The 24808-nt window shown below is 42.1% G+C and overlaps 1 protein-coding gene across 6 annotated transcripts in view; it reads left to right on the top strand.

Annotated features, from left to right (window-relative positions):
* GRM1 (glutamate metabotropic receptor 1) overlaps positions 1–23144 on the top strand; it is a 187213-nt gene extending 164069 nt beyond the window's left edge. For 3 of the 6 annotated variants that reach the window (XM_071433171.1, XM_071433179.1, XM_071433189.1), the window contains exon 9: positions 16341–23144. In XM_071433171.1, the coding sequence (XP_071289272.1) occupies positions 16341–17175 (835 nt within the window). In that variant the 3' untranslated portion in view covers positions 17176–23144. Of the gene's footprint in view, positions 1–5725; positions 5807–16340 lie in introns of all 6 variants that reach the window. The other 3 variants (XM_071433214.1, XM_071433206.1, XM_071433199.1) reach the window with 3 other exon arrangements.
* The last annotated feature ends 1664 nt before the right edge of the window (positions 23145–24808 follow it).

Here is a 24808-nt window from a genome sequence, read left to right as displayed (position 1 = left end):
GAAAAGAAAATGAATTACTGTCTGCTGGATTCCTCGAGCCAGATTTCAAGGTCAGATAGACACTAATGTCAGCACCAGGGAAACTGTGCCTGATGCCCATGGTTTGGGGAACAAGGGTGAGAGTTGTCCCCTTCAGCAGCAAATTATTAGTTTAGCACAGCTGTGCTGCAGCACCACAGCCAGAGATGTCAAAGCTGATCATAAACTCTATCAAAACAAGTGCCCCTTGATCTGATTATACCAACTCCTTGCTAGTAAATTGTTTGCTGGTGTTTGCAATTTCAGTCTGATCAGCCCCAGAGAATCCCAGGTTCAGTTTAAATAACTATCTACAAGCCACCTTCTAGTTAGTAGATCCTCCTTCTCTTGACCAACACTATTCATCTTTCCTCATCCTTGGTGTATTAAAGCCAGGATCTTCACACACTTACTTAGAGTTCTTGTTAGTCTTCCCCTCTACTTGAAAGGATTTTTTTTAATGTTATCTTCTGGCCATTTATTTTCCTGGCACAACCCAAATTTTCAGATGGTTCCATTCAGCCTGTTTTGGCTGGCTTGCAAGCCCTGCCTTCCCAGAGAAAGGATTGTCTGGAAATTGGGTCTTATTTCACATTTCTCATATTTTTTGCATCTCAAAGCCCCCCAGACAAGTTGACTAACCAGATAGCCAACCCACCCAGGAAAAAACCAATCAAACCAAAGAAAGCAAATCCCACAGTCTGTGGAAACCCCTACAGAGGGATTATCTGCCTCGGGCAGGCTGACAGAGACTGGCAGGGAGCTACACCTGAAAGTGCAGCCAGGGGAGCACAGCCCCGTGCAGACGGTGCCCGGCGAGCAGATGAGGGTGTGGGTGGCACCAGCCCCGCTGAGCCACGGGCTCCCGTGCCCAGCTGGCAGCTTCCTTTGTGGGCTCAGCAGGGACTGCGTGGGTGGGCAGTCACAGCTCCTGTGCCTGGGCGCTACAGGCTCTGGTGGAGCACAAAGTGTGGCCCCAGGCATCTCTGTGCTCCCCAGCCAGGGAGCAGTCCTTCCTCCTTTGCTTTCCCATATCCTCTGAAACATAAGGCTGTATACATTTCTTAATCCTTAGTGTTATATAAGTTATCTCAAAAATCTCTCCTGCCACCATCCCAGACAACCAAGAGATTTTCATGCAGCTACTTTGGGCTATCATAGCCTGTAAATCCACAAATGCTTTAAGCTGCCCTAAGCCAGAACTGACACTCAAAGCCTTCCTTTATCCTATGCCATCACTTTGCCAACACAGGGACAAGAATCTGGACAGCCATGCTGTGAAATCAATTTGGGAAATAAGAGAGGTTTTTTTTCTCCTTTCTTTTTCTGGCGTGATTGTGACCTAGATTAGTTGTCCCTGTCATTCCCTGCCAGATGATTGAATAATTGCACCAAGGGTTGTGCTGACACAGAGGAGAAGGTGGAGCAGCAGAAGGGAGCAACTGGGGAGGGCCAGAGCATGCCCCCAGCACACAGCTGGCTCCTGCTGCCCTGGGGTGACCTGAAGTACACACAGCCTATGCTCCATCTTCACTATCCAGCTCAGTGCCAGGTCTTTCTGAGCATCCTTCTGAGATTATGTTCTCCTTGGTGATCTTGACCCTTCTGTCCTTTTCAGCAGATGTTCACACCTCAACAGAGAGCATGTGCCATGAAATCCCTCCTGCTTCTCAGTCCTCTGTGGGTGATAATTACCCATATACCTCACTCTGCTGGGTGAGGGTGAATAACCCTATAGACTTGTACTGCTCTTTGCTCCACAGCTCTTCATTTCTCTCCAAAACTTGTCGCTGTGCCATTGATTAGCATAATTAATTTTAAACCCAGAGCAATTATTTCCAGACATCACTTAGACTGGAACTCAGGCCTTGTGTTTAAAAAACTAAATTGTACCAAGAATCTCTCCATCTTCCCAACTTCTATTGGCTTAGAAATCTTTTATCAGGTCCTAGGTCATACGAAAGGCATTGAAAATTCAGCTTCTCATCCTACAGGAAAAGGACCTGACCTTGCTTCTTTTTTTGTAGATATCTTTTAATCCAGCCATGACAACTGTACATAAAACCTGACCTTTCAAAGACACAAACATCTGAAGAGGAACATGCTTCTTCCTAGGAAGATGCTAGAACTGGAGAGGCATGAGGCTCTGGGATGAGAGTTTAGTTGAACACTTCAGTGGTCTGGTTCATCACGTGAGGTTTGCTTACCTTCCCAGTCACCTTGCAGACTGCTGGAGCACTGAGGAGGTGAAATGCAGGCCAGAAAGTTTCTGGTGCTGCTGAGATATTCCTTGGGAGTGCAGAGGACAGCCAGTCTGAGTGTTGGAGCAGGAACCACTCTTGAATGTGAGGCAGTGTGCCAAAAGTTTATGGTAAAAGGTTTCTCCTTTCCTGTACTAAAGCTAGGGGTTATATATAAGTTCTTAAAAACGAGTTTATTCAGGGCTATCACTCAACTTCCCTTGAATATCCTCCCCACTTTACTTTTTTTTCCTGATGTTGTTGATGGTCAGTTGTTTCAAATGAGATTGTGCAAATTCTGGTGATATGCTATTCTGTACTTTTTTCACATGGGGAATGAGAAAGATTTTTTACAGCTTGAAGTACACCAAGGGAGGGGGATCTCTGACCACGACTTCAAATGATAAGTAGCACAGTGTACTGCATCTCAGTTTTCTTGGGCACCAGATAGATTCATTCTGTTTCGAGAGTCTGATTGAACAGAGGGGATAATTCCAGAGCAGAAGGTGAATGTTTCTAGTTTCACAGCTGCACAGATATAAAACATTGAAGATAGGAATTTACACTTCCTATAGACCTGACACAGCTGTTTGCCTCGTGGGATGATTCATTTACACTTAAGAGGAAAAATGGTGGCAAGACTGACTCTTCCCTCTGATGCTTTATATTCCTCACTGCAGATTTCAACAGGCTTGTTACCTACCCTGTTCTGAATGACTAGCCAGAAGCATTTTTCTGCTTCAAAGAACATAAAGTAAAGCAATTAAGTCACTTCTTTCAGGGACCCTCTGCACTGTCACCCTGCTTCCTCTGCCAGACTCCCTTTTATTGCACCCAGGGGTTCCTTATAAAGCAACTCAGACACTTTCATGATGGTATGCCAGCTCCTTGTTCAAATGCACAGAAGATCCATCCTGCCTCTGGGCTCAGGATACAGATAACTACTCAGCAGGAATTACCCTTGAGAAGATTGCCCCCAAAATGACTCATTAATCCTCCTATTGTAAAGATGGGTAGAGTATCTAATGTTTTATAACCAGAGAAATGTATAAGTGCTGTTACTGCCTGCAAGGCTAGGAGAAAGAAGCAGGGATACATTGCCATCATTAAAAATAAAAGAAAAAAAAATAAAGGTATAGAGATGTGGGCATTAATTCTGAATCACAGCTCTGTAATATTAGCACACACTACTAGGAAGATAAAAGAAAGCCTACAAGGATATTTCTTATTCAATGCATCAAAAGTGTTTATTAATATTTACACACTCGAAATTGATTTGATAATTGGAAAATAATTAACTGAAATATTATCAACACATGTACTACATTTCCCATTTTATAAATATAAATTTCACTGTAAATTCAAATTCTACTGAAGCATGAACCCTGAGATTTAGGTGATTTCTGCTAGGTATATGCTGTGCATCACCGTGTGGGGATCACCCTTGACCTTGATCAAAAGTCAGACCACTGCTTTGATGGAGCTTGGCAGTATTTTAACAACAACAATGCAAACCAATTTCCAGAATGCAAACCTGGCCAGGCATCTGGGGGTTGCAAACTCTATTAGATGCAATGTCTGTGTCTGATTTTAGCTGAGCAGCACAACTGCAATCCCAGTAAGAGAGAAGTTTGCTGTATTTTGAACATATTTTGAGGCATTTTGAACTGCTTGAAGAAGCAGGCTTCTTTCTTCCTTTCACTTTAGGAGGATTTCATAAAAAGACCAACAAATGCCCAAAGCTTGGAGAGCAAACTGCTCTGAGCTCACTACAGGGATATAGATGAGTAAGAAGAAGCACAAAGGGGGTGCAGCTAAGTAACCCATAAGTGACAGCAAATGGCAGCATCTGAGGAATGATGGCTGCCAAAGCCTGTTGACTCAGAGGGATCCAAGTTCCAAGCCATGTTCTGAAACAAAACCTTTTCCATGGTCCTAGCAGGGCTGTCTGTGGCTGTGTGCCCTCCATTGAGTGCATAGCAAAACGTGTGTGAAGCACATTTAGCTCTGGGTTTTTCTCTCAGATAATCAACTGTGTGTCACTACTTGTTTTGTAAAATCAGCTCCTGTGACTGAACAAAAAGCACAGGAAGTAGAAAGCTCTTATTCTCTCAATTGATTAAGAAAACTGGAAGACTGTAGAAATGCTGAATATTCTGTCCAATCAGAAGCCTAATAATCCCTGCGACTTTAATAGGGTGGAGGAGAGAGCATGCTAGATATGTTCCTAGTCATGATCACATTTAAATTTCCAAATCTCAGTGATTCCATTACAACCTGGTAAGGAATTAAATTTTTCTAGAGGCTTCAAAGTAATCAGGTTGGCAAAATTGCTCAGCAGAATGTCTTATTTGTGTTTTATTCATAATAGTTCAGAAGTCATCTCAAGGCATCTACTGCTCCCAAATGGGTATGCATGTGTTCTGTGTACATCATGCTGTGCTCCTGTGCTTTCCTACATGGTGAGAGGAATGGCTTGTTGGGCTCATGTGCTGAGTACGTATTACATGCACACACCATCCATGAATCTGTCATTTGGAGGTACACAGAAGTCTGGTCTGGCAAGCATGCACTATGACTGTTTGATGGGGAGAAATGCTGAATTTCTATTTGCATTTTATTTGCAATACAATGATTTTTGGGTTTTTTTTTTTTTTTCAGAAATTCAGTGATACATTTCAGTTGCAAAAATACCTGAGATTTTTGTCAAAGCACGTGCTTGTGTGTATATTATTTTTATTGATACTGGGGAAGACAAATGAGAATTTGCATCTGCTTGACAGGGCAAGGAAGAAAAGAAAAATTAAATAGAAATCATCCTATATTAACAGCCCAAACTGCAATCTGCAATTCTGTATTGAATTACCATTGCAGATAGAGTGCTTAGGAGACTATTCATTTTGTGTCTACCTCAATAAACCCAATGCTTCCTTTAAAAAAAAAGAAGCACAGCAGTGAAATCACATATAATGAAAGCTAGTGACTATTCAGCCAGAATTCCAAAGTAAAAGAAACATTTAGAAAAACATATTAGGGGAAGAGAGACAGAGGAAAAAGCAGCAGCTGAGTATATATTAAAAACTCCACCAACAAAAACATCTGGTAATTCTTTTGTAAATAAGATGTGAGGGGCAGATGCTCCTTTTTTCATCATTTCATCCTAAGTTGAGAATACCAGGGGAGAAGTTCCTCTGACAGCTAGATGCACAGCAGCCCTTGCCATCTGGTATGTAAAGTGCATCAAGGCTCAGCACAGGAAGCAGAATGAACATCATGGAAATCTGTTTTAACCAGTATTGTGCTGGAGCCAAGGAGATAGCTGTGTGGAAGTTGAGGTGACAAGAGGATGAAAGATGGGAAATCCCAGAGACATAGGTCAGGGACAGGCACCTATTGAGTGGTATAGCCACCATGTGTGCACATGTGTATAGCCACTCACTGGGTGTGTTTTTCTTTTCAATCTTCAGGAAGAGGCAGCCAGAATTCTCGCCCACCAGCCAGTGTCCGTCGGCACATGTGCAGCTTTGAAAAATCCCTGCAGTGAATGTGTAAGAGAAGCTGCATGACAAAGAGTGGTTTTACCCCTTGCTTTCTTTTTCTCATTGGTTTATCATGTCTAATGATGGGACAAATGTGGTGCATGCCATTAAATATGGGAAATTTGCTTATGTCCCCTTGTTTCACACAATACTTTAAACATTGTCCAGATGTGATGAAGAGGACATTAAATAATTTTTTTGAACCTTTTACATTTATTTCTACATGCCTACAACTTTGCAAATATGTCCTCTTTCTTGTACTAATTTTATCTTCTTTTTTCCATTCAGCCAACATTTTTCTCCTTTTTGTAGTTTTGCATAGAGATGACATTATCCTGTGTGCTTTACATGGCAAGACACCTCTGCTGTGCACAGCTCTTGCTAACCCATGCTTGTTAGCAAACTGAGGCTGCAGACCCAGCTGAGGGAGCACAGAAAACATTTATTTTGGTGGGATTTGCAGAAAACAGGGAAATCACAAAAAGGCACATGTAAATAAAACCAGCAGGATTTTGTATAGAAACAAACAGCATCTCAAAATAACAGCAGTGAATCTTTTTTCTGTTGTAATTTCTGAAAGATGTTCAGATTCTGCATTCAGCAAACAATAGCGAAGTTCTGCTCTTCGGAAGCAAGAAGTGCAAATACTGCCCTCTCTGAGCAAACACAAACACAGTGCAGAAAACAAGCAAGCTGTTGCAAAACCAGAAAGACTTCACCTCATTTCTCCCAGATCTATGCTCTTTTCCATCTGATAAGCAGCAGATGTGTAACAGTCTTGCTCCCTGCCCCAGGGAAGATTGTGCAGTGACTCGGTGGAAGGATGCTTGTGATCCACTGACACAGCATTTTGGGCAGTGCTCCCCGCTGCAACCAGAGATGCTGTTGCACTGCTCTGAGTATGTGTATGTCTCTGAGAGTCTATGCAATCTGTGGGCATGTAGCAACAATGTTAATTCAATCCAAACTGCCTCTCTGATTTGCAGATCAGAAGAAATCCACAAATGCATCATACATTTGGAGCAGTTGTGATGGCTTTTATGGGGCTTGTGCAGCAACCAGATTTGGCACCCTGAAAAGTGAACTGTACATAGGCAGTGTAAGGAGCAGCACAAACTATTTGTTTCTATCTTCTAGTCAGAACAATATGCCTCTTTTTTTCTGAACTGGAACAAGTGCTGCAGATTCTCAGGGTACAGATCACCAATTGTCTGTCTGGAAATTCAAATGGGAGTCCAACGCAGGCATACTATTAGGACGTAAAAGCAATTGCAACAACAGATTCTATTCAAAAAAGCATGAACACAAGCTGTGAAACTCCTGAGCATAGGGAAAGCTGAACCTCCTGCTTTTTGCATGACCACTTTGCTTGGATATTTTTTTTCAGTTTTGAAAAAATATCCTTATCCGCTCCTGAGAAACACCTCTGGTGGGACTACAACCTGTCAATGGGTCTGCAAATGCTTGTGGTAGCTGCCCAGATAAGAACACCTTCAAGAAGCAGGGGAGTTTTTCAGATCTGCTGAGCATGAAGCTTGCTATTTTGGTTTTTCTGCCTGCCTCTGCCCCTCAGGCTTTCCCCTCCCTCCAGCCAGGACTGATGTGTTCAGAGGCCTGGCAGGGCTGCACTATGGCTCAAGGAAGGGCACGTCCTCCATCTGCAGTCTGAGCTCCCTGTGGCCACACAGCCCAGTCTGAGCAGTAGACAATTGTCCATCATATCACCAGCTGCCCATCACCACCACCTGGTCTCAAGCCTCAGTCTCATCCACCAGAACTCCAGCAATTTGTAAGTCCCGAATTTCCTTAGGAGGCCCTGCTTCATCATCCCAACATGCTGGAAATCACCACATGCGCTATGGTTTCCCTCAGCTCCCACCTACAAGCAAGTAGATGTAAACTCTTGAAACTGTCCTGTGTTTTGATGCATATAATACTTAGCATCATTTGTTTCACCAATCTTCATCTCCATTCTCTGTGCAATGGAGATGGTTAGAAATGCAGAATCATCAAAATATAGAATCATAACATTTTATTATCATATTAAACCCAGAAGCATCAGCTTGGAGTTTCAGGGCTTTTTTTCTTTTGAAGCTGCACATTTGTTACCATGGAAACTTTCGGATACACCCAAAAACCCACAGGCTTTACAGGCTGCTTTATCTACTGCAGCATATTAGGGAGAGCTGTACACTACATACAGGAGGCCTCATGACTAAGCTTCCTGTGGCAACTTGGCTAAGTTTGCCACAGGGTTAAGCACTCCAAATGCTGGCATGTTAAGGCAATTATGATGGCTCTTTAAGCCCCGTTTAAACTGTTGGGAATTTATTTTATTCTCAAGTATAACAGGGAGTTTGACAAGTTATTGTGGAAGAATGACATCATTGACCACTACCCCTGCAAGGGTTGCACACTTTTTGGCAGGAAATATCCAGGGAAACAGGTTTTTCTGTTCATAAGGAATTGCTCCTTTTCTGATACAGCTATAGACTAGGAAATATTCTGGCCATGCAGTATAATTTGGCCCTTTTTTAGCTTCATTTAGAGCTCTCAGTTGGGCATCTCTATGCCATGTGAAATACTTTTCAGCCTTGGTGTTAATGCCTTCGAGATGCTTGAAAAAATCCCGAATATATTCGCATATTTTAGTTTTATCTCATGCACTCTGTCTTATGTCCCCAGTGTTTTATTATTGCTGTTCACTATACAGCTTTCAGCTTGTCAATATCTTTTTGGTAAAAAACATTGTGGCCCAAATAATTTTCCATCAGAACCACAGAGGATTACAGAAAGCAAGGAAAAACCTCCAACTGTCCTAATTACTATTAAACTGCATTCATAGGAAAGATCTGCTGATCTCTGCACCATGGTGAGGTGCTTTTCAGTGGGGAATACAGAATTCATGGGCAATTTTTGTGGTTTTATTCTATTCAAGTTCATTAATTAGTATTTCTTATTCAACAGCAACTCCATGGCATTTCTTTTGATGTAATATTTTTTGAAGGTTGTTGATCTTCACAGCCTCCCAGTCCTACAGATTATTTTGCCTTGGTTGCACCCACCTACACTTTTTGTAAATGAACTTAATTGTAGCATTTTCTTTGTATGTTCCTAAGCTTTCTAGGTTCCTTTGCTCAAAACACTGTACTTTTCAGTTTTCAGGTTCTATCAACTGTGCTCCCTTCTGAGCCTGTAAGAATAAATACTTCAGGTCAGGCATTGGCATTGGCTGCACTGTCATAAACATTTATTTGAATTTGCAGCATGAAACACACCTTCAGATAACCCAAATGAGCTTCTCCGTTGATTCCTGAGGACCTATGATGACTTACACCATGTTTTCTCATGCATTAACTTTATTATCCTTAAAAAAATTACAAAAACAATTCAGTAGGATGAATTCATTCTGAATATTCAGTGGGCTTTACTTGTTAATAAGAACGAAATAAACAGATTCAAAAGCTATTAACTACTAAGAGCACTTTTTAATTTCACTTTGATTTGCAGGTTTCTCATCTTCATTTCTTGAGCACTGGATGAATTTTCTTGCTGTTTCTGACAAATTGTTTATTATCCTGAACTCTCTATTATCTATTAGATTGTTTTCTCAAAGCAGCACTTTAGTAGTTATTTGATTTTTTTTTTCCAAAGCACCTAATGAACGCACAGGAGAAGAAATTTTTTTCACTAATATTGGATGACTGAAATATGACACAGCTTCTTTATTTCAGATGAGACTACAAATTTCTAGTAGTAATTATCATGAGTAGTCAGACCTTCATACACATTATCAGCGTAATAGTCTCACACCTCTGTTGAGCTAGGTAGATTTGTGATACATGCTGAACTTGTGGGACTTCAACTACACTGAAGCAATGCACTGACCATTGCTCTCACCACCTCCCACTCTCCCCATATTCACAACTCTACGAAAGCTTGTGTACATAAAAATTATTGTTACGTCTCAAAGTAAATAAATCTACTTATTTTGGGACATTTGGCTAGATCTGAGCTGTTTGATTTGGAAGTAATTCCCTACCCCTAGGGCCAGGTATAAGCCTAGCAGCAACCCACGTCTATGGTAGCACAAATGTAAAGTGAGTGACCCCAGCCCTGGTTCCAGCTTTGCCCGTCTGGGGGACCAGAGCAGAGAGGTGAGGGGGGCTGCCAACCTCTGATCCTGCCCGAGGGTCTGATCCCAACCTGGAGACCCCGTGGATGGAAACCAGGATCTCATCACAGGGTACTCAGCCTAGGCACAGCTACTGCATCCACATTACAGACTGTATAATATTAAGATTTCAATTTAAAAAAGAGAAAAATATCCCAATTATCAATAGGGTGAATATACATTAGAAAGCCTATCTGCAACTCAGATAAAGTAATGCTTAACTTCTGCATTAGAGTAGCTTATGAAGGAAATTATTTGGTTACATTTAGTTTTACATAAACCAGTGGCCAGACAGAGAGTTGGAAAGGCAGCTCTGGACTTGAGCTCACTCACAACATCTCTAAGTATCATCAGGTTCTGCCCTGGCAAGACAGTATGACATCATTATGTTTTCCTGTATTTTTTGTAGCTGTTTGCATCGTACATTTAAAGCAGTGCTCTAATTAACATAGAATATTGTGTCCAATGCTCAAGGCAATTTTGTCCAAAAAAAAAAAGGGGGAGGGAGGGACGAGGGCAGGCAGGTAAAGGGAGGAGGGGAGCAACAAGGAAAAGTTAGTTAAGTAATTTAAATTTCCAGAAACACAAGTGGGAGGTTAAACATTGCTCTAATTATACAGCACTAACAAAAGCATTGGAGCCATGCTGTGAGAACAGTTTTAAGTTCCTCTTGTCACCAAGATAGAGATTATAGTGTAAACGAGCTAAGGCTGAAATTGGTTTGTGATTTCTTTTTTCATTTATGTGATTATATGAGGCAAAAATCCTGAGTATACACCAGATAGGGACTGAGGTTGGTGATGGCTCCCTCACTGATGAGAGAGTGCCGAGAAATTTTACCAACCCTGGTTTAAGAGATGGGTCCCTAGAACCAGTGCTCTAGAGGTTAGACTTGCAGGCACACGCAGACCAGCACAGCTTGCTTTGCTAATGAGCAGCAGAGCTGGCTGTGGCAGCTCTGAGAGTGGCTGCTCAGTGCAGGGAGGTATCACTACCCTGGATTAAAACCTGCTCACTCCCTTAATCACATTTCATGCCCCAGTGGCCTTACTGAAATGGAGACAATAACAGAAGAGACCTTGGGGATACCAACAAAGCACCTGCAGTGTGCTGCAGTGCAGGTATTAGCCTTAAATTTTCAGCTTGTTAGCTTAGGCCCTGGGAACTGTGAGGCAGCAGTGGGACACAGCTTTAGTCAAGCTCATTACCACTTACCTGACTGCAGGGCTGGAGAAAGTTTGTAGTTTACTGACTGCCTCTCTCTGGGCAGGGCAGAAATTCCTCCACTGGTTTCCCTAGGATGGCATCCATCAGCAAGTGCTGTGTAGGGATGAGAAAGGTTTTGTCCAATGCACAGCTTTTGAACGGGGCATTTCTTTTTTGTTCTGCACACCAATGCCTCCAAATGCTGGTCACCTCTGTGTCAGTGCTCAGGGACAGCTCTGCATGTGCTACGCTCCAGAGCCAGCTGCCAATGGCTGTACCTGGGCTCTCTGAAGGGAGGAGCAGCATTTGGTCACTGGGCAGTACCTGACACTGACCTCCTCTGGCTGCTGGTAAGACAGTTCAGGATTTGTTTCAGACTTAATTTTTTCCTGACAAAGTTGATAGGCTTCTCAGTTCACATTTTATGTTCATTCCTAAAATTTTATTGTAATAGAAGGGACTGCCAGGTTATCCCAGTGCTTCCTACTGGCTGTGGCATTTCAGTTACCACAGTGACTACAAGGAGGTAGGTTGGGCCAAAACATTGGGCTGGCAAGGAAAGACAGGTAATGTTTATTATTTCTCCCATAATAGTCTCCTCTTCCTCTGGGTAATTACCATTGTTGTTTAAAAAAACACAAACAGCCGAATATATTAAATCTGTGCTCTGTGTCTTGTCTAACACCACCAAGCTGGCTCAAATGACTGCATCACTCATCTCAGCAAGATTAAGAATCTTAATTAAGGTTCTTCCTCAGCTCATGGCCACTTGAAGAAGGTAGCAGACCAAAACTCTGGCATCCTGAAAGGACAAAACAGGGTATAAACTCTTAACAGATCAAGGAATGTCCCTTCCTGTTCTAACAGAAAGGGCTCTTTCACAAACACTTTGCCTGACTGAATCTGAAGCCAGACCTGAAGCCATTTTCCAGCCTGTGGGTTCCTGGAGTTAATCTCATCAGAAAACATACTACCCTGCTTAACTATTTCATGTGCTATCAATTAGGGATTGTTATGCATAAAACATTCAAGCTAAAAAAAAAAAAGGAGACAAAGTTTCAGGCCCACAGGACTCAAAGGTGATTTAATTCTCTATGCTTGATATCAGGTTATAACTTTTCTGGTAAAAGGATCAGAGGTCTAACTTACCTTAGACCAATGTGACAATTATTTTTCATCTCAGAAGCATTCGGCCTCTGAGATGTAAAGAAACCTTTTCTATCCAACATCTAACATAAGTCATCCTCAGAGTCCTGAAGTATGGAGAGAAGCCAACTGTTGTGGAGTACTCAGACTTGACACTGCTCCAAGAAAGCCAGAAAGGTCAGATCCTCCAGGAACTGGCAAGAGCAGGACTCTGTTCTTGGCCTGAAATTGGACTTGGGTCTGGGGAACTCCTGGTCACAAGGAGGGACCAGATTTTGGTCATCTGGAGATACTTAACAATGAACAGTGAGCTGTCTAACAAGTTATAGGCATGTCCTCCTGTTGGGCAGGCATTTTGAACCATTTTGAACCATAGTCTCAGACTTGGGTGCATCAATTCTTTCAAAGAATTTCAGGAAGTAACTATTAGGATCTGAAGTTGTTTTGCATCTTGTTTAGTGTCTACAATAAAGAAAGAAAGCTGAAAGTGCCCTAGAGTCATACAGAGAGTATGTTATAAAGATCAATGCATGCATTAGAAGCAAAATTTTGAATTACCAAAAATAGCAAAACCTCTGCTAATGAAATTAATAACTCACACTAAAAATATACTTACTTCTATTTACCCTAAAGTACAAAACACATAGATAAAGCTGTGGTGAAAATTGAGAAAAAGCATCTAAATTCAAAGCATGATCTTGCCTATAAGCAAAAGCAAACCTACCCTATGTGCTGATAGGATACCCAGGAATCTGCCTGTACATGTAGACTAGGTGGGAGGATTTGGAGAAATAGTAAGTGGAGTGTTACACTGGGTATACTCAAGTACAAACCTTAAGATCCCTTGAGACTCCAAGAAGTTCACTTCTGTGCAGAAAGTGTGAAGTCTAAATCCTATGAGAAATTGACAGGAGAAAGGACAGAGTTAGGAAAGATAAATGAACACATGGTGGACACGAACTGGGTAATCACCCTACTGATAAAATGAAGAAACCACCACTTGGTGCCGTCTCGTCACTGTGCCAATGAACATCAGGTTTTCAATACCCCCATAGTGACCTGGCTTGGTACCCTCTCTTGCCTTTTTGTGTTAAACCATCCCTTCTACCATTAACCCAGGCAGATTATTTTGATCTTGGCCTTCTCCAATGGGTGTTTCCTTCAAAAAAGGAGATGGCAATCACTTAGCAAGTGATGACCACACAGTCAGGATTGTCATCATTGCTTTGCACAAGTGAGACAGCTCCTTCTCTCACTGAGACTCAGTTCAGGTCTGAGCTTCTCCAGACCCATCTTTGTTTTTGTCTAAATGTGAATTAATGATATTCAAGATGGCTGCTCTTTGTTCCAGCATAACAAGTGCTCTTCTTGCATTTTAATGATTAATTCTTCCTGAAAGTGTCAAACTCGATGTGTCCCCCTGCCAGCCATCCAGCAAGACAGAGCCCAGGTATTTCTATGGCAGTCTTGGGACTCCATCTCAAAATGTGACTCATTAACAGGCTAGCAGTGCCTGAACAGAGGAACTAGAGAGAAAGAGCTGGAACAATAATCTGAGGCAAATAATCCATGGATCTTGTCAAATGGATCCCACAGAGAGCCACTGCAGCCCTAAAGCTCTTTGTCATGAGGCCATTGGAGCCATGAGCAGTAAGGTCTGGCAAGCAGAGGCAAGCAGGACCAGCTCTCCCTGGCGAGCAAGTTGCTACCAGACAAATTTAGATGAAATGGTCAGCTCACATTTGGACATTGCAGTCCCAGCACAGTTTAAGCATGGCCATTGACTTGAGACTATGGAAAGTGCTACAGAAGAAAGAAGTAAGAGCAGAATTTGAGAGTGAGGGAGAAGGAAATGAAGTAAATAGGAGCAAGACTTGCAGATAGAGGTAGTGAGCTCCTTGAAATAGCTGTGCTTGCCTTTGATGTAAAATACAAAATCTTGGAAATAAAATGAGATAGAGAAAAAACAGATGGTGTGAGGAAGGATTCAAAAGTGAGGTGATGCACCAGAACTAGATGTGAAGAAATAAGTGATGCAGAAGTGGACTTAGCACAAAAGGCAGCAGATAATCATAACATTTTTTTTTGTTTGCAGTTATTGTAAGCTACAGCATCAGCAAAATACAAGAGCGCTTGACTTATTTTCCTCACTAGAAGAAGATACTTGTTTTGAAGTTAAAGTAGACCAAATGTGTTTCTGTGTGAAGAGTTTGCAGTTCTTGGCATGTTAAACATTACTTTAAAAAACTTTCACACCCAAGAGTTACACTCATTTGCTTATCTTTATAGCACATTAAAAAAAAAAAAAAAAAGTAATACCATAGCTTATTTGATCAAAACAGGAATAGTTCTAAGCCTTCATTCTTATCTTTTCATTGATCACTATAATATAGATGTTTCCTTCTTCAGTTGTGAACATGACTTTCTTATCTCTTAGGTTAAAGCTCTAAATCAAAACAACTCCAGGTCCAATCAACTACACGCTTTGGGGAGTTATGAATTTTTTAGTTTGGCCCTTTCATATGCCCCAGTTCCAACAGAGGTGGTGAGTCACAAGTCCAGCATTTGGAGTCTGGAGTTGGAGATGAGTTTCCCAGCTTGGATCCACCTAAAATTCTTTTTTTTTTTCCTCCAGGAGTACTTACTGCTTGACAGAAAAATGACACATTGTCATGTATATTTCTTTTCTGTTTTGACAGATTTACAACGCTGTATGTCTTGTACCAGTCTCTTCCAGCTATGACAAAGTCAGTCAATATGGGGGGGTTTTTTTATAAAATACAAGTGGCAATTATTTACCCCTTAAAAAAGAGAACCATGAGAGTCTGAGCAAGGGAAGCAAAATGCTTACAACAATACTGCAATACTGTAGGGGAAACGATCTCCTCTAGTATATGCAGTAGCAGGAGGTGAGGCTGCTGTGCCAGCCTCCCACTCACTTTGTCTCCCATCTGCATGACAGTCTCAGGGTCTGAAATGTAATTCTTTGTTTGCTTCTGGGCCCTGAGGGATGAAACCCCGAGATAAGGTTGATTCAAATAAATCATGTCAGAATTTCTCTCCGTCTCTGGTTTGCACCCAGATGATGTATTTTAGAATTTGTGAACCATCTCTACTGCCTGACCTGCAATTAAACCGTTGCTTGGTTCTCTAAAGCACTGCTCAGCTCCCTGTCCCACCAGCTGCTCACAAGCTGCCACTTAGCTTTGAGCACTGCTCACTTCAAGGGTACAGGGAAATGCAAAAACCTACAGCTCCTCAGAGTGGGACCTGACCCTCAGATCTTCACTCAGCCAAACTGCCCAGCGTTTTGGTGGGACACAGCCCCTATGAGGAGTAAGAGGATTTGACTCACCATGGTCATGCTGCTGCTGGTTCCTCCTCCCACACAAACCAACTGTTTTCAGTCCCAAAATTTTAGCCTGGATTGTAAATAAACAGTCACCCGGGAAGAAGTGCATTTACCTCCCACCTGATAGAAGCCCTGGGAGTCCTTCATTTCTCTGTTAGCTAATCTGTTTCTAAGGGGAAGAGGGAATAAAAGGGAAAGAGGGGGTTAGAAACAATTTATCTCTCTACTCAGTTTGCCAAAGGCTATGACTGTGGATTGTTTTTCTTCCAACAGCTTGAAAATATTTTCTAATAGCTGCAAATCAGGCTTAATTAAATCTTTTCCTGTGACCTTTTTCCTGTGTTTTTTTTCTTCTCCCCTGCAAAATGGTGAGCAAACCTAGATACCAAATGACAGCTCAAGTCCTCAAACCACAGATGGCCCTCCCAGAGCCCTTCCCGCAGGCTAGCCTTTCCAGGTTGGCTGTAGGATGGATAACCAGCATCACTTTTGAATGAAAATCGTAGTGTTGTTTTCTCATGTAGTATTTCTGGGAGGACATGAAAAACTGGAGGGGGAGGCTTACTAATGAGGCAAAGCAATTAGTATTTTTGTAGGCTTGTTTGTTATACTGCCTGTGTCTTCGTAATGTAAATGCAAATAAACCATCTTTATTTTATTCATAGTTCTAATGGAAAGTCTGTGTCATGGTCTGAACCAGGTGGAAGACAAGATCCAAAGGGGGAACATACATGGCACAGACTCTCAGTGCATGTGAAGAACCAGGAGACAGGGTGCAATCAGACAGCGGTGATCAAACCCCTCACTAAAGACTGCCACGGCCAAAGTCTGACTTTTACCGACATCAGCACTAAGACTCTGTACAATGTGGTGGAGGAAGAAGACAGAGAGCCCGTTCACCTCAACCAGTCCAACAGCCCTTCCATGGTAGTGCACAGGCGGGTGGCAACGACCCCCCCGCTGCAGGCCACAGCGGAGGAAACTCAACTCTTCTTGCCTGAGCAGTCCCCCAAGACCCTGCCCCTGCAGCCACAGTCTCTCATGAATCAGCTGCAAGGAGTGGTCAACAAGTTTGCCACCGGCATCCCCGACTTCAACGCTGTCCTCCCCACTCCCGGCTCAGGGAACGGCATGCGGCCCCCCTGCCCACCCCCGCCACCGCAGCAGCCGCCCCTGCAGCCTTTCCAGGTGGCTGCCTTCAGCCAGGAGCCCCTGTCTCCCCCGGCTGAGGAAGCCGAGAGTGAGAAGGTAAAGCTCATTCAGGGATATGTGTATGAGAAGAGCACAGAGGAGGAGGAGGACGAGGAGCCGGCAACCAGCAAACTGACTCTCGAAGACTCTCCCGCGCTGACGCCCCCATCCCCTTTCCGGGATTCAGTGGCTTCGGGCAGCTCCGTGCCCAGCTCCCCCGTGTCGGAGTCGGTGCTGTGCACACCCCCAGATGTGACCTACGCCTCTGTCATCCTGAGGGATTATAAGCAAAGCTCATCCACCCTCTAGATGCTGCAAGAGACAAGACAGGAAGGACTTTGGGAGCTGCCCACTGGGAGGACTTGTGGAGACAAGCCTCCTAGGGCTGCAGGAGAGAGAGCAGAGAACAAAGTGACAAATGACAGGGCAAAAATTTCATCCTGCACTTAAATAACTAAAATGAGGCAAAAAGATAATAAAAAATCCATTCTGAGGGCTCAAGATTATCTATCTGTTAAAAATAAAAGTACTTTGGGAAAATGTTAGGAAACCACAACAAAGCACAAACTAAAGGAACAACTTCTATAGCAAAAAAAAAAAAAAAATAAAAAGAATAAACACGCAGGAAAAAAAATATAATCACACTTAGTCACACCCTTTCTTGGCAATGCTTGAAAAGGACTCTGGTAAGTGTGACCTGGAGAAGTCATTAGCACACCTCATGACTGCTGTTTGTCTGCTATGGGGGTAACACCCCCAGGAGCCGTATGGGCAGAGTGTGGTGCGGGGGAACAAAGCTACTTGTATATGAGACATATATGCATAAATACTTTTTTCCTGGTTTCTACAGGTAGTATAACTGTGGAACTTTCTACAGGTGGTATAACTGTGGAACTTAATTTTGGGGAGAGGAGATGAGATAATGTGAAAGCACATGGATCTTACTGACTCCTATCTGAACGATTTGTTCTTCATACTAGGCTGCTTTTTGGGGGATTTGGGCTTCTTTTAATGCTGATTGTGAACAGAGCAAGAAATATGATCAAGTTAAGACTCAAGAGGTTTCTGAAGAAAGCCTTGCCATAGTACTTGTAACATGATAAGGACTAGAAAAACTGCCCTTTTGTAAAAGGTTGCAAACCACGTGGCTAAACTGTTACACAACATTTCCTGTAGCAGAACAATATTTATTGACTATCTTTTCATAAAACAACATATTTTGCCATGCCATTGCATCATTCCTTTGTGTTACTTTGGAAAAAAATGCATTGAGAAATAGCTGTTTACTTAGAGCAACAACTGTTAGTCTGGAGAAAGGGCAATTCCACGCTGGGGGTTATGGAGCCTCCAGGCAGCAGAGTGAGCGTACGTTTGTGTATCTGTATGCGTGGGTATGGTGTGTGTGAAGAGTAACGTCCAATAACTACCACTGGAAGATTGTCTTATATACTATGAATATTTTTATGTTTAAATCATGTTTTTATATCGCGTTGGTACAAATATTCGATAGATCTTTGAAGGTTTGTATGCTGTGCTAACACATCCTTTTTTTCATATACAAGCTGAGACAGTCGTTACCCTTATAATAGGGTGCTTTGTTTTGCAGATATTTTATGAAGTAGATATATGATATTAATAACCAGTGCATTGAGAACTTGTTATTTTACATGTTTTGCAGCAAGTGTGGCTAACAAAAAAAAAAAAAAAAAAACAAACAAAAAGAAAGCTGTTTTAGAACTTGCAGGTGAGAGACAGGAAAAGTAAACCAACTATTTCACTGCTTCAGATAATTTAAAATGAAATCATGTCAGGACAGGAAATTTCATCAGTGCTTAATGTGTGCATAAATTTCCAGGTTTTGCTATTGACAGTTCTTTTAAGCCCTTTATGATGTTTGGTTGCATGTTCTTTTCTTATGCATTCACTTCTTGTGTTTAATATACAATATAGCTTAAAGGTCACTTCCGGGCATTTGTAGTTCTGTCATTTATTCCTCTTCCTCCTCTATCTTTCATGTGTTTCCTAGAGATGGTCCTAATCTAAAGCTCCCAAATGACTGGCATGATAAAAGTCCAGGTCTAATTGCTGCGATCTGAACTTAATTATAATGATGATTACCTATTTATAAATGTGCTTATTATACATACACAGATCAGGATTTTAGCTGCTATGATCTTTGCTAGTGCTGCTGAATTCAGCTGAGGACGACGATCTGTCCCACAGTTCCACACTTTATTTCAAAAAATATTTTAAAGGAATGTCTTCCTGTTAATATAGTTGCAAACCTTGATTTTAACCATGTTTCTTTTGAATATTCTACCAGAGCTTTTCTGAATTAATCATAATTCGAGTATTTTTTTTTCTTTTCACTTGAATTTTAAAAAGTCCCTCTTGTTATCAATTCATCTCTGAAGATCCAAATCTCATAGTTTTTCCCTAATTATGCAGTATTGGTTTTGGAATGTTTGGCTCATATTCAAAACCAGAGACAGTCTTTTTTTCTCATCCTCTTTTCACAATATTTGGTCCTTTCAATATTACTTGTGGCCAATTGCTGTCATTGTCCTGATGTGGAAAGCATGAAATGACTTTGCCCAAAGACAAGTTTTTGTCAGTATAATGATGTCTCTGTAATGAATTGAAGACACCTGAGGGTTAGTCAGCTGATTTTTTTGCTCTGCTTGGGGCTTTTAGGGGGATATTTTCTGTTGCTGTTTCTTTTATTTAAAATGCTGATTACTCCTTAAAGCAGTGAGAAAAATGCCATCTTTCCTGATCACTGCACTGGCAATGAATTCTATCTGCTAACAATTGTAGTATAAGATCTGCTGTGCTGTTTCCAAAAACATACATTGTCAGTAGTACAGATACTAAGAAGCCAGTCTTTGAAGATCTGAGAGATAAGAAAAAGAAATTCAGCAGATTTGTATAGACAAGGAGATGGCAATGTGGCAAGGTACTATACTGTTTTCATATCTGTCTGCTTTGAGCATATTAAGCACTGATTTTATTACTGCAATGTAATTATATCATGAGTAGGAGTTTTCTTGAAATTCAGTATATTAGCTTTTAGTTTGTAATTGTTAAAACTGGAAACATACACATACGTAAATATATCTAAAGAGCAAGAACTCACCTTGTGTATGCAGCTGTATGAGCTACAAAGCTTTCTGTAGAAGTTCTTTCTTTTGGTCTGTCAAATGCTTGATGAAAACTGCCTTTTTGTCAAAATGATCTTGAAAATGCTGTAAAATAAATATTTTCTATTTATTATTTAAAAATAGAAAGCCACAATTTTTAATTTTTTGTTTCTTGAGTAGGAAGTAGTCATGTATAGTAGTTCATTGTTCCAGGGCTTTTCAGCATCATGAATAAGAGACAGTGGGATATTTAAATGGAGGTAGGTATTGATTAAATTGTGTCATGAAGGTGAGATGGTGGAGGGTTGGAGGACTTTTGCTTAGGTAATAATCCTCAGTGTTTTGGCTTCCTAATAAAATTCAGAAGCACTGTAACTATGCATTCAGGCAGACAAGTAGTAGAAGAGAATTCAATAGGAAATGACAGAAAACTTTGCTTCCCAAGGACATGGGAAAACACCAGCCCTTCTCTAAAAATCGTCTTTGAGATGTCTGCTTCTCCCATCAGGGAAATTGCAATATGTTTTCTTGACAGCTATAAATGATAGGCATTGATCCACTCTGGCATTTTGTGTCCTACCTTTACTGCTTCTGGATAGAGCAAAGTACTGGGACTCCTGGCTCCTGCTCTGCAACTCACAGGCACTGTGGCTTTTTGGTGTCTCCTGAACTGCTCTGTGCCTCAGCAAGATGCTTCTTGGAGGGCTGCTGGGTTTTTCAGAAACAAGTGGCACTAAACATAGAAAACCTAGATCTTTTTATCTTTACACTTGTGAATAGGCCTGTGGCTCCTTTGTTTGGATCTGGCCTTGCAAGAGCCCATGTCTGAGGAGTCAGTCCACCTACAACTACTGCAATGTAGGAGTACAGACAGTAACATTTCATTCTGTGGTAAGTGCCAAAAGTTTGGTCTGTTTGTTCATAGAGGTTTTCTCTTTTTTTATCCCTTTTTCTTTTTGTTTTCAAAATCTTTTCTGTCTATGTCTTAGTAAGAGTTCTGCTGACCAAGTGTATTCAGTTACAAAAACATCTTCAGAGAAACACAGCACTTACTCACCTCCAGAGCAGCCAGTGCAATGCTGCACAAGCTGGTGAAAAAAAAATCTAGAGCAATTTTTCACTGGCTAAATGGATGGCTGGACCAGAACCACGGAGCAGCAAAGCACGCTTGAGATTTAGTCTCCATCCTTCTGTCAAGGACAGAGTGTTGGCAGCTCCACCAGCCCAGCCCATGCCCCTCCACCCAACCTCTGCTCAATAACTTGGGTCTCCAGACTGGTGTCAGGTACATTGTGCATGGAGTAAGTGGCTACCAAAAGAAAAAGGCAGTGGAAATTTGGCCCCTGGGCTTGTATCCATCACTCTTTAGACAAAAACGGGAACAGGTTGCTAATATCTATACTACACAAGTCTGAGTGACTGTTAAAAATGCTTCTTATATGGAAGTGGGAAAAGAGTGCAGATTGCATTGTTGTGGTCGTTTTTTTTTTACCAAATAAATGAGTCACTAGACACTTGGCAAGTATCTGTCTGCAAATCATTGGGAAGGAGAAGCAGACACTGTAGCCTATTTTTATCTGTGTAAGATTCCCAACAGGGATATTAGCAAAGAAGATAAGGAATGCCACACTGCCAAGTGTGTGGTACTACCACAGGCCCCATATCTGGACCTGGACTCAAATTTTGGCAAACCCTGCAAGCTCCCAAGCAGAGATGGTAGAAGAGAGCAGGAGTGACTGGTTGCCATTTCCAGTACTACAGGTAAATTGTATCCTACTAAAAAAACAAGCAAACTATTCTTTGCCTTTAATTTAACTTCCAGATCTCAGTAAATCACACAAAACAGGACGGCTCCCCCAAGAGAGCAGGTCACTCTTTGGCACCAAGCAAGAGCATTTGTTTTCTACTTGGTTTCACTGTGGGCGTAAGCAATGTATCTCTACAGAAGTAAAATATCGTCGTGAGTTGTGGGTTTCCATAACCAAAAGGCCTCTAGGTAGGTGGAAAAGCAGCTGGCACAGATACCAGTGCAGACAGATAAGAGTTTAGGAGTGGTATGTATCTATGACATTTAATCCACCCACTTTATTTATTGCACACCGTTCAATGTGTAGGTGGCATGAGATCCATTCCCCCACCTACGCCACGGTATGGTGTGTGGGACTCCTACCTCCCCGTGCTGCTCTGAGGCTGAACCAGGAACAGATCTGCAGGACCTCCCTCCTGGAAAGATGGTGTGCCTGAAGGACTGGCTCAGGGCAGACCAGTCTCTGGTCAGGTCCCTGCTTTCCTAACACAGGGTATCTTTGCAGTGCACCAAGAGTGTATTTTCCTTGCAAGTGTCGCCTAGAGATGGGGAAGTTCGGTGCCTTGGAATGCCTCAAAATAAGTCAATAGTTTAAAAGGAGCTGTTTCCCCAGCTGCCCTCCAGCAGCCCCTGGTGAGGTGTGCCCCACAGCTGGACAGACTGTCAGTCCCACAGCCATAATCCAGGCTGTGATGGTCCATCACTCTCCGCGTGCCCAGCAGCCCGTGCTGCCCTGTCGGTGCTGTACATACAGCCCTGAGCAGGTGCCTGGGGGGAGCTTCACGCTGCTGCTCCCTGAGCTGCTGGCACTCAGAGGTCTGAGTGGCACTGAGGGCCCACTGTGGCCTTCACTGTTCCCAATAACACAGGAAAAGTGATGGAGCAAAAAGAAAGGCAACAACTTGACCTCGCAAGAAAGGAAAGCAGGACTGTGCTGTGGAGCCAGCAGGGTGTCCCTTATGGCTTCTGACAAAGTCCTGACAGCTCCTGTGGTTTGCATCTCAACAGACATATGGAGTTGGCTCTTCATTCTTTAGCTACTCTTGTTAGGTAATACTATAATAGACAAACTGCAAAATTATCAAGGCAAAATGCTTAAATACCACTGCTGGGAGCGATGTCTCTCATGGAAGCTGAATCTGAGCAATGTTTTCAAAAATGTATGCTATAGGAGTTTTTTAATATATCTTTTAGACTTGAAAATGCACTGACAAATCAATGTATTTTTATTTAGGGAAGGAAGCAAAAATGAGTGTGTTTTCCTGGGATGTGTTATACATGTTTTGTTTGAACACTTAAACAGAACAATTAAACTGTATTTTAATTTGGCAGGCACCTTGGTAATTATTTTGATTTTTTGCTGGTTTGTTTCTTTTTTTTTGGGGGGGGGGGCATTGGATTGATGTTTTTTCTTTTCTGCTTAAAAATAATGCCTAGAATACTTAGCAAGGTTATTAACTGTGCCAGGATTTTCATGGGCATCTGTGTGATGCTAATTTAGAAACTGAAGCCTCTCAGTGCCAAGATCCTCAATGTGTGTGAATCAGCGTTAAGTCCTGAATTATGTCATTTTCCTTGAGAAGCTGGCTGAGTACCTGTGCTGTTAACTTTTGAGTTTCTTCAATATTCATTTCCCACCCCAAGCTCCATTTTGCAGTTGTGAAGATGTTGTTCTTATCTCTGTTTTTGAGGCTGCTGTTGCTCATTGTTCTTGTCATTTGATGCGATGCCTTTGCACCAGCCTTGGCACAATTACAGGGGGAAGTGCCCATCAGGCTGCAGCTCCCCAACAGTGCCAAGAGATTTTCCTTCTGAGTTCGATTTCTCTTTTTGAGAGGTGGCTATGCTGCATGCCCTCCAATGTGTTTTTTGTGCTCTTCTGGGGCAATCTGGCACATGTCATACTGCTGGGCATGAATGTGGTGCATCACAGCCTGGCCCTCAGCTCTGACCCCAGTTCAGCTCTTGATTCTTTCAATGACTTCGGCATGTTCATCTACTCAAGGGTATTTCAAAGCTGCATAAGGAAACTGTGTTCCCTTACAATGGACACAAGTGAAAACTGAGCTTAGAAACCTTCAGATATGTTTAAAAACTCAGCTGGTCTTTCCTTTCAACTCAGGCCTGAACAACTCAGGAGAAGGGTGTATAAATAAAAGAAAATTTTCACAGTCCTTTTACTCTCTTTCTCACCTTGATCTCAATGCCAGCTTACTCCAGCTCATTCTTACTCAGCCTCTTTTTATAGCATACATGGCATAACTGTGGAAGTGGCACCATGCAGTTCAATAATTTTGAATCATTTTCTGTATTTACAGTTACGTCATGATCAGTGTTAAAGGAAGATTTGTGATGTCTGTGAAAGCTTAAGGAATAAAAAAGAGCACAAAATGAGAAGGCACAACAGTCACATCAGCTGGGGCAAGCTTAGATGCTGCAGCCATAAAAGTCATCAAATAAGACTACAGTCTACAACACCGTTAATCCTCAGGAGGACAGAAATGCTAGCAGGTCTAAGGTCTAATTTTCCCAGCAAAATCCAGGCTTTGAGTCTCAGCTCCAGAATAAAGCTGTGTCGTCAGATTGCAATACCACCATTTGAAAAACACTCAGAGCCTTTTCCTCCTTAGTGCTGGGTTGTTTTGTTTAAGGTAGATATCATCATCTTCAGTGGCTGCTGTGCACAGACCTTTCCCCAGCACTTACAAAACATTCAAAGCCTTTCTCTCCTTAAAGCTGTTTTTTTAAGGTAGATGTTATCAGCTTCTGTGCGAGGCATACCCTGTCCATGGCAGGCTGGGCATGGGGCAGTGCTGGAAGCAGGATCAGGACCCGGGTAGCAAAAGCTTTCTTGCACAGTGTTCTTGTTTTAGACATTTGTGTTTGTGTTTCCTGTCTGCATTTAGAGCTCTCTGAGCCCCAGCACCTCTGTTCATAGCAGCATGAACAACACACAGCTGGCAAAAACAGCACAGCAAGCAGTATTTACTCGCTC

The sequence above is a fragment of the Agelaius tricolor genome, unplaced genomic scaffold (genome assembly GCF_023055355.1).
Source record: "Agelaius tricolor isolate 1412-34295 unplaced genomic scaffold, bAgeTri1.0.p SCAF_1, whole genome shotgun sequence".
NCBI classification, from domain to species: Eukaryota; Metazoa; Chordata; class Aves; order Passeriformes; family Icteridae; genus Agelaius; species Agelaius tricolor.
This window is presented reverse-complemented; position numbering and strand designations above follow the sequence as displayed.